A 10,021-nucleotide genomic window follows, 5' to 3' on the forward strand; every position below is an offset into this window, starting at 1 on the left:
AGCAGCAACACTAATATTAACAATAAGCAAAATAAATGTAGAATGTCTAATGTTTTCAATTGGAGAAATCCGATATTACAAAACCGATATCCGATTATTGTAAAATGCTTAAATATTGGAAAAAATATCGGTAAGTCGATATATCAGTCGATCTCTAGTTATAAACCTGCAAAGTTCGGTGTGTGTAAGAGAAAAAACTCTAAAGATTGAAATCTACAGACGCAAATAGATAAAGTGAAATGACATCAACCCTTAAATGTGTATTTCATATGTTTTCCTTCCACTAGACCGAGAGAAGACGCGATATAGAAGCCAAACAGACCAAAAACTCAAAACTTTAGTCTTAAGTCGCTGGGGTATATTTGTAGCAATAACCAACAATACATTGTATGGGTCAAAATTATAGATTTTTCTTTTATGCCAAAAATCATTAGGATATTAAGTAAAGATCATGTTCCATGAAGATATTTAGTAAATTTCCTACCGTAAATATATCAAAACTTAATTTTTGATTAGTAATATGCATTGCTAAGAACTTCATTTGAACAACTTTAAAGATGATTTTCTCAATATTTAGATTTTTTTGCACCCTCAGATTCCAGATTTTCAAATAGTTGTATCTCAGCCAAATATTGTCCTAACAAACCATACATCAATGGAAAGATTATTTATTCAGCTTTCAGATGATGTATACATCTCAATTTCACAAAACTGACCCTTATGACTGGTTTTGTGCTCCAGGGTCACATATAGCATGTTTTTGTGGTCTATATGTCAGAGAAGGTCTGGTGTGTTTTCTAAGGTTGTGTTGTTCTGACAGGACCAAGACGCTGTTCGAGGAGATCCGCGCCTCCATCAATAATAACGCGGCGGGCGAGCGCTCGTTCTGGCGTCCGGTTCTGCCGTGGGGCGGTGTGTTCACCATCAGAGCGGGACGCAAGGCCATCGCCTGCACGCCTCTGTACGTGAAGATCAACCTGAAGAACACCTGCACCATCGACGGCTTCCTCATGCTCCTCTACGTCATCCTGAGAGACAACCACAGCTTCCCCAGAGAGCTGGGTCTGTTCCTGGGCCGGCGCTTCGTTCAGCACTTCCTCCAGCTGATGGACTGCTGCGAGTACACCACCGTCAAGATGCTGTGGATCTGGGACCGCATGTCCAAGCGGCAGTACCGCTCCGAGATCCACCACACGGCGCTGGAGATCGACCTGTTCGGCAACGAGCACGAGAACTTCACCAAGAACCTGGAGAACCTGATGTCCAGCGTGCAGGAGAGCTGCTGCTCCGGCGGGAGCTGCCCGAACCGCTTCCAGGAGCACCTGCGCAGCACCATCAGCATCAAGTGCGTCTGACGAAATCTAAAGCATCTTATGTGATCCGTCAGGCTTTTATGACTCATGTACTCTGATACAGTGAGAATAAAGCTCAGTTGTTGCTTGTGATGTAAATCAGTGAGAGCTTTATAACAGTAGAGCAGATGCTGACATAAAATGATCTAAATATCAGTCGTGGCTCTATATCTCCAGTAATATAAGATGAGATTGAAATGCTCCAAACATATAATGCAGTGATTGAGAGCTGAAGAAATAAAGGCTCCTCAGAAGCCTGAGGATCAAATTTGACAGTCATAATTATTATATACTAAGGGATCATTTTGAGACGAGTCAAAATTATTAGAGAAAGTCAAAATTATGAGATAGTCACAATTATAAGATTAAAAGTCAATTATGGCACACCAAGTCATAATTATGAGATAAAAAGTCATAATTATGAGATTAAAAGTCAATTATGGCACACTAGGTCATAATTACTATATATACTAAGTGATCATTTTGAGACGAGTCAAATTTATTAGAGAGAAAGTCAAAATTATGATGTAAAAAGTCACAATTATGAGATAAAACAGTATAAATTATGAGATAGAAAGTCATAATTATGAGATTAAACAGTCAATTATGGCACACTAAGTCATAGTTATGAGATAAAAAGTCGTAATTATAATATACTAAAAAGTCGTGAAATATACTATAAGACTATATACTATATGACGTAAAAAGTCACAATTATGAGAAAAATCTACAAATTATGAGATAGACAGTCAAAACTATGAGAGGTCATAATTGAGATAAAAAGTCATAATTTTCATATACCAAGTGATAATTTTGAGAAGATTGAGATAAAGTCAAAATTATGACAAAAAGTCATAATTATGAGATAAGTCAATTATGAGATAGAAAGTCAAAATGTATAACAGAAGTCATAATTATGAGATTAAAAAGACAATTATGAGATAAAATGTCAAGGTTATGAAATAATGACTTATGGCATATGAAGTCGTAATTTTGAGATACAAATTCATAATTATGACTTTATTAAGTAGTCAGAAAAATCCCCTCAAACTAAGCAATAACATCCAATCTGCTGCAGAAGCTGATATTTATATGATGAAATTCTGCTGCTTGTGATGTAAATCAATGAGAGATTTATAACAGTGCAGCAGATGCTGACATAAAATGATCTAAATATCAGTGGTCGCTCTATATCTCCAGTAATATAAGATGAGATTGAAATGCTCCAAACATATAATGCAGTGATTGAGAGCTGAAGAAATAAAGGCTCCTCAGAAGATGTGAGATGTTCTGGAGGCTTGTGAAGATCATTCCTCCGCTGAGGAACAGTGAAAGTAAAGCTTCTGGAAACAAACGCTCCTCAAAAGATCCTGAGGATCAGATTTGAGACTCTAAAACATGATTGATGGAGAATCAAGTAAAGCTGAGCTGCTTCAGTCCAGTAAGTGTTCATCTGGAGATATTACTGCAGTTATTCTGACCTTTACTTGATCAAAATCAGTCGAGATTTGACTCGTGAAGCTCCAGCTCCAGAATTACACTGAAAGAGCTTCGACTGGATAAAAACACTCTAAACTCTCAATCAGAGACAGAAGATGTGCAGCTGATTATAAACAGCGATGTGAGAATGTGTCTGACAGATGTGTGTGAGATGATTCTCATCTGTATCTCTGTGTTTCTCTCAGTCCTCCTCATGAGCTTCCAGATAAGGATCCCATGCAGTCAGCGCTGGACGAGTTCTTCTGCCCGCGGCTGGAGCTGTGTGAAGAGCTGGAGTGAGATGCTTCTCTGTGTTTCTCAGAGGCTGATGGTCTGATCTGATCTTCTCGCTCACGTCCATGTGTGTGTGTGTGTGTGTGTTTCAGGTGTGAGGGTCTGAGAGAGTTCGGTCAGAGGTTCTTCTGTCACGGCCCGCCGCCCTTCATCATCCTCAACATGCAGCTGTGGCAGTCGGAGGATCTGTCGTACGTGCCGTATCATCTGGAGCTCTCCGAACAACGGTGCTCTTCAGTTACCTCTCCGTCACAGCTTCTGCATCATTCACTGGGGCCTCGGTTATAAAGACACGCATCACGTGATCCTGAGTGTGATTGCGTGACAGTTTCCAAAATGTTCCTACAAATTTAAGAAATATCCATGCACACACACACAAGAAAACATTTTTTAAATGCATTTTTACTTTTTAAACTGCAGTTCTATAACTAATTATATATATATTTGTGTCCCTGCAGCACAAAAGCAGTGTTAAGTCGCTGGGGTATATTTGTAGCAATAGCCAACAATACATTGTATGGGTCAAAATTATACATTTCTCTTTTATGCCAAAAATCATTAGGATATTAAGTAAAGATCATGTTCCATGAAGATATTTTGTAAATCTCCTACCGTAAATATATCAAAACTTAATTTTTGATTAGTAATATGCATTGCTAAGAACTTCATTTGAACAACTTTAAAGATGATTTTCTCAATATTTAGATTTTTTTGCACCCTCAGATTCCAGATTTTCAAATATTGTCCTATCCTAACAAACCATACATCAATGGAAATATTATTTATTCAGCTTTCAGATGATGTATACATCTCAATTTTGAAAAATTTACCCTTATGACTGGTTTTGTGCTCCAGGGTCATTGTGTGTGTGTGTGTATATATATATACACAGTGGTGTGAAAAAGTGTTGGCCCCCTTCCTGTGTTATCTTTGACTAATATTTAAATTTGTTTGATGATCTGAAACATTAAAGTGTGACAAACATGCAAAAAAACAAGAAATCAGGAAGGGGGCCAACACTTTTTCACACCACTGTATATATATAATGAAAACAAAATATATATAAATTGATGACATTATTTTTATGGGAAATCATATATCTTGAATTAATTTCAGTGATGTAATTATCACAAAGCAGTTGCTCATTTGTGCATATAATAATATTGATGCATATTGTGATTGTCTATTAATCTTCACATTTTAATAGTCAGTGTTGGATTATTTTAATTAACGGTGTGTAGAATTATCCTAAATGTACAACAATTTCCAAAATGTTCCTATTAACAATTTATGAAACATCCCATGTTATAAATCGTTAGTTTGTCTTAAATTGAAGTGCAATGTGAACAAGAGCATTATTTCCACCTACAGATGCCAAAAAATATTCCTTTATGGTCCTATATATCATTTTTAATACATTTAATATTTGCATAATTAATATAAAATGTGTGTGTATATATATATATATATATATATATATATATATATATATACATTTTTATTTTTTACAGGAAATCATATTGAATTAATTTCAGTAACAATTATCACAAAGCAATTACTCATTTGCACATGCAATAATATGTAATTATTGTATTACTGGTAGTAGCGCAAAAAAAATAAATAAAAAATCCGTGCTCTTCAATTGGCATAAGCATAAAAACACATCAGTTTTTGCCTTTAATCCTGGTTTGATCCTCACTGTAGATGTTGGATGAAATCTGTGTAATTCAGGATCAAATCTATGGAGCCCCGCGCATCACATACAGTCAAAAATATATTTATTGTGGCTACAAATTAAACATTTGTTCCCACATTTGTGGCCACGATTGTTTTTATTTAATTAAAACATGGACACAAGTGCACTAAAATGAGGAAACAAATTCTTAAATTGTGCATGAATTAAAACGAGTTTTTTCCCTGTATGTCCTCTGTGTGTGTCTCTGTACAAATGCACTGGTGTGTGTGTGTGTGTATGTGTGTGTGTGTGTGTGTGTGTATGTGTTTTCTAAACGCGTGATCTGATTGCTCAGGTACTCTCTGGAGGGAGCGACGCTCTTCAACAGAGACGAGCATCATTATTCCGCAGCGTTCCAGATCGACGGCTACTGGATGCACTACGACGGCCTGCGCAGCGACAACCTGGTGCTTCTGAACAAACCGCCCGAGTTCCTGCGGCTGTCCTCGCTCGTCTACATCAGGACCTCGGAGCCATGAACACACGCCAATATTCCCTTTGAAGGGGTCATCGGATGCCCTTTTTCCACAAGTTGATATGATTCTTCAGGGTCTTAATGAAAAGTCTATAACATACTTTAGTTAAAATTTCTCAATGGTAGCGTAAAAAACACCTTTTTACCGTCAAAATCAGCTTTGTTTTCAGCACGCGGTTCTAGTCCATGTTGCTTTAAATGCTAATGAGCTCTGCTGACCCCGCCCCTCTCTTCCGTGGGTGACGAGCCGTTCTGGAGACCAGTGAGAAGAAAGCACACCTCTTTTTTACTCTTTTCCAGGAGCTTCCCCAGGTGAATTCATTTCATCTTCGCAAAGTAATCTTCTCTGACCCCGTTTGGCCCACTCAAACGGTTTTGAAATGAAAGCAAATTGTGCTGTGCCCCGAAAAATTGAAAAGATGTGTACGTGGCGCAAGAGTCTCTTGAACCTCTGTGGTGGAATTCACATAAAAACACTTTCATTTTTTGGCCAATGAAGCTTTTAGCAATTATTTAAAATGCATCTGATCACTCTACTCAATAATCTAGAAACAATGTGAATGAACACCACAACAGCTTAAGCAGCTTAAAGGGGTCATCGGATGCCCATTTTCTACAAGTTGATATGATTCTTTAGGGTCTTAATGAAAAGTCTATAACATACTTTAGTTAAAATTTCTCAATGGTAGCGTAAAAAACACCTTTTTACCGTCAAAATCAGCTTTGTTTTCAGCACGCGGTTCTAGTCCATGTTGCTTTAAATGCTAATGAGCTCTGCTGACCCCGCCCCTCTCTTCCGTGGGTGACGAGCCGTTCTCATGATACTGTTTACTTCAGCCACGGAACTTGCTAACTAGCACGTTATTAGGAAAGGCGATTTGCAAAGATTCATTAAAAACCCTTATACTCGCTTCTACAGTAGATGGATCACGAATGATTCGCGCGAACATAGACGCATTTAGGCCTTCAAAACGGAAGTATTGTTAATCCTCTGCGTCTTCAGCGGCTCAGATGTCGGGAGTAAATGACGACTGCTTTATTCATTATTACATCCAACAACAAAACACCTCAATCGCTTAATCAGAGACATTCTAGTCTTCCACCGCACCGGAGTCGACACAATGGCGGACTGATGACAGCTCACTCAGGGCGGAGCTAAGGTAAGACCCTAATGTCAATCAACTATCGTGGGAGGGGCCTGTGCAGAACTACGTCACTCTGACAGGAAGCTCAGAACAGCCTGGTTTGAGAAAGGGAAAACTTTTATCATTATAGGGTGGATGTGTACACACATTTATGTTCAAACAACTTGTAAAGTGAATTTTGCATCCGACGACCCCTTTAAAAGTGAACTCTTGAACTTCTGATGACACGGTATATTTTTGTGCGTTCCAGTGATGTTTTATACTCCTCTAAATGATTGACTTTTGCAATTTTGTAAGTGATTCTCTGGTGTTTTCTGCTGCTTGGAATCCAAGAGTCTGTGATGGTGGACTATAATAGTTCTGGGTGCTTCGACTGACTGTGGATCAGTGTGTGACGGACAGAAGCGTCTTTCTAAACATTCATGCAGACTGAAGATCGAATGATTCATAGAAACTGCCTCCTACAGAAAGTCACTTTTTAATCTTTTTAACTATTATTGTTGGTTTACAGTTCTTTACTACCTGCACTCATCATGACGAGATAGATTACTAGGTTTAGTTGAGGATTCGTTTACTGAAGCATGGAACATTATTACAGATGTGGTATAAATCAATGTGCATTCATACTTTTATAATCAATATCAAATATTAGTCAGATATTGTATCTGCTGTCACTGCAAATAAAACTTTCTATGTTTGTAAGCATGTGTCTGTGTGTTAAAGAGCCTGTTTAATGAAATCAGGATCGATTATCCAATGGATGCTCTGCAGTGAATGGGTGCCGTCAGAATGAGAGTCCAAACAGCTGATAAAAACATCACAATAATCCACAAGTAATCCACAGCACTCCAGTCCATCAGTTAACATCTGGAGAAGACAAAAGCTGAAAGAAACAAACTCATCCTGATCTGGGATGATCTGAGGGTGAGCACATTTACAGCACATTTTCATTTTCAGATGAACTACACCTTTGAGCATGAAGCAGAAACACGCCGGACTCCTGCAGAATCATTTCCAGGCCTTTATTTCTTGACTGGTCGAGCTGTGACACACACACAAATAAACTGGCAGAAGTATGCTATGCTCTCAATGCTTGATAAAATGTGAAAAATAAATACTGCGTTTGTAGCTAAGGTTATCGGTTTAGTTCCAGTAACAATCCACAGGTTTATAAAAATGCACTCTATTTCAAACACAAGCCAGACGGACGGAAAAAGAAAATGTGGCATCATCATCATCAGGAAAAATGATCAAAAGTTTAAGACAGTGAGGGAGTCGTTCTGGACTGATTCAGATTCCCTCGTGAGACGAGCACTTCGGTGAGAGCGGCGATTCAGACACGAACACAAACATCACCCAATGCCTTCGATTGCAGTTTGACGTTTTGCACGTTTGGCCTTCGAGGATCCCACAGGAATAGACCAGAAGCAGCGTTCACGGTCACGCCAGCGTGATTTCAGCTTCTCACCATCATCTGACCGCCGTTAAACTGAGACCGATGGATCAGAAACTCTCGGATCAACATCGACACGCTTCAGGAGAGAAAATCACACACGATCATCTGCTGCAGATTCAGTGAATGACGGTGACGGACATTCATGGATGCATGGAAATATATCTTATTGCTAATCAAACACGGATGCTTCTGATGAGCGTTGGTTCCCTTTGTGCCTCTGGATCTGCACTGAAATACACTAAAAATCATGTTCTGGACTGAGAGACATCACGCTTTTCATGTCCAATCAATCCAAAACACGCTTCTAAAAGCAGTTCAGATCCAAAATCAACATCAAAAGTGCTGAAATCCAGAATAACGAGCAACATAATGAAACAAAGCAGCCGTTCAGGTCAGTCACAGGATTCCCAAACACCTTGGCAATTAATGATGAGTTGAAGAAAAAGTCTTATTGCCTCAACGGAACTCAAAGGTCATATTTACACAGTAGAAAATGGTTTGGTAAGTGCACAGCGTCAGTATCTCCACGTGCAGATCTGTGTGAAGACGAGCGCGTGAAGGTTTGGCACCATGTGACCGCTGTCTGATGTCACTCACGCCACACTCCACTCAAACCAGCCACGTTACTGTGATGCTTCATCTGAACGCCAACAAACAAACGCCACAGGAACAGGAAATCATGATTCACACTATGACAGAACTAAAACAACACATCCTGAAGAGGAAATTAGCACCAGTCAGTATGACACACACACACACTCACACTCACGCTCACACACACACACACAGACACACACACACACACGCTCACACAGACACACAGACACACGCTCGCACACAGACGCACGCTCAGACACACGCTCACAGACACGCTCACAGACACACACAGACACACACACACACACGCTCACACAGACACACAGACACACGCTCGCACACAGACGCACGCTCAGACACACGCTCACAGACACGCTCACAGACACACACAGACACACACACACACACGCTCACACACACAGACCCACACGCTCACACACACAGACTCACACACGCTCACACACACGCTCACACACACGCTCACACATGCTCACACACACACGGGTGAATCTCATCACACCCGTCAGGATCACATCCATTTTTTTCATAATCTTCCAGCCAAATATGCTAAAGATTTGAATGTCCTAAATTTGAGATGTGATATTTGACAACTTAAATAGTTGTAGTGTGTTTTACAGTGTTTTCAACAGCAAACTGCAGTGTGAAAATAACTGTACATTTTTGTACAAATACAAAAAAAAAAAAAATAATAAAATAAAAATCTGTCTTACAGCTAAATATTTTGAATGCAAAAAAATGCAAAAAATATATATATATTTTAGTTTTTCAACAAAATATAATTGTGACTGTGGTGAAACATGAGCTGCATGCACTCAGGTGAGATTCACTCATTTCTAGTTGAAAGGAGAGAAGACGAGCATGTGGAGCAGACACAAACACACACGGTCAGACGGTCAGTGCAGTGGCTTTGACACACACACACACACAGCTGTATGTAGAGGACAGAAGGCAGCCCTTATCACGAGTCCCAGGCTTCTCCTCAAGAGTGAAGCGCTGATTCAACTCATGCATCACACGCTCACACACACACACTCGCCGCATGTGCGTCCCTCATCAGAAGCCTTGAAATGTAAAGGGGAAGAGCGGGCAGCTCCGCGTCCTCCGAGGGTCTGTGGAAGGCTCTGGTGTTCATCAGACCTGTGCTTCAGTGCCGTAAACGCTCCGAGTCCCAGCGCCGGCTGGAGCAAACGCCACCGGATGAGCGGGAAACACACTCCAGAAACAAAGCCAGTTCCCCTCGCGTCTCTGACGGTCAGCCGTGTGGCCAGGGTCAAAGCGCGGTCAGGCCGAAGTTACAGCGGCAGTACATCATCCCACTGGAGTCGTGCCAGCTGTCCGTGATGGGCTCGTACCGCTGCACCGCGCTCAGATACGACGAGCCCGAGTGACCCCCGACCACATAGAGATAGTTATCCACCACAGCAGAGCCCACGCCTGAGAGAAACACACACACACACACACAGAGAG

The 10,021-nt window shown here is 40.3% G+C and overlaps 2 protein-coding genes across 5 annotated transcripts in view; one reads left to right on the plus strand and one right to left on the minus strand.

The window, feature by feature from the left end:
- The window catches only part of dorip1 (dopamine receptor interacting protein 1), a 7,756-nt gene extending 2,335 nt beyond the window's left edge, over positions 1 to 5,421 (plus strand). The window contains exons 2-5 of the mRNA XM_016557355.1: positions 821 to 1,345; positions 3,038 to 3,127; positions 3,218 to 3,352; positions 5,156 to 5,421. Of these exons, the coding sequence (XP_016412841.1) occupies positions 821 to 1,345; positions 3,038 to 3,127; positions 3,218 to 3,352; positions 5,156 to 5,339 (934 nt within the window). The 3' untranslated portion in view covers positions 5,340 to 5,421. The remainder of the gene's footprint in view (positions 1 to 820; positions 1,346 to 3,037; positions 3,128 to 3,217; positions 3,353 to 5,155) is intronic.
- Positions 5,422 to 9,269: 3,848 nt separating this feature from the next.
- The window catches only part of klhl28 (kelch like family member 28), a 9,850-nt gene continuing 9,098 nt past the window's right edge, over positions 9,270 to 10,021 (minus strand). For 3 of the 4 annotated variants that reach the window (XM_016557352.1, XM_016557353.1, XM_016557354.1), the window contains exon 6: positions 9,270 to 9,988. In XM_016557352.1, the coding sequence (XP_016412838.1) occupies positions 9,825 to 9,988 (164 nt within the window). In that variant the 3' untranslated portion in view covers positions 9,270 to 9,824. The remainder of the gene's footprint in view (positions 9,989 to 10,021) is intronic. The other variant, XR_001640437.1, reaches the window with a different exon arrangement.

Source organism: Sinocyclocheilus rhinocerous, unplaced genomic scaffold (genome assembly GCF_001515625.1).
Source record: "Sinocyclocheilus rhinocerous isolate Xijiao unplaced genomic scaffold, SAMN03320098_v1.1 scaffold1068, whole genome shotgun sequence".
Taxonomy (NCBI): domain Eukaryota; kingdom Metazoa; phylum Chordata; class Actinopteri; order Cypriniformes; family Cyprinidae; genus Sinocyclocheilus; species Sinocyclocheilus rhinocerous.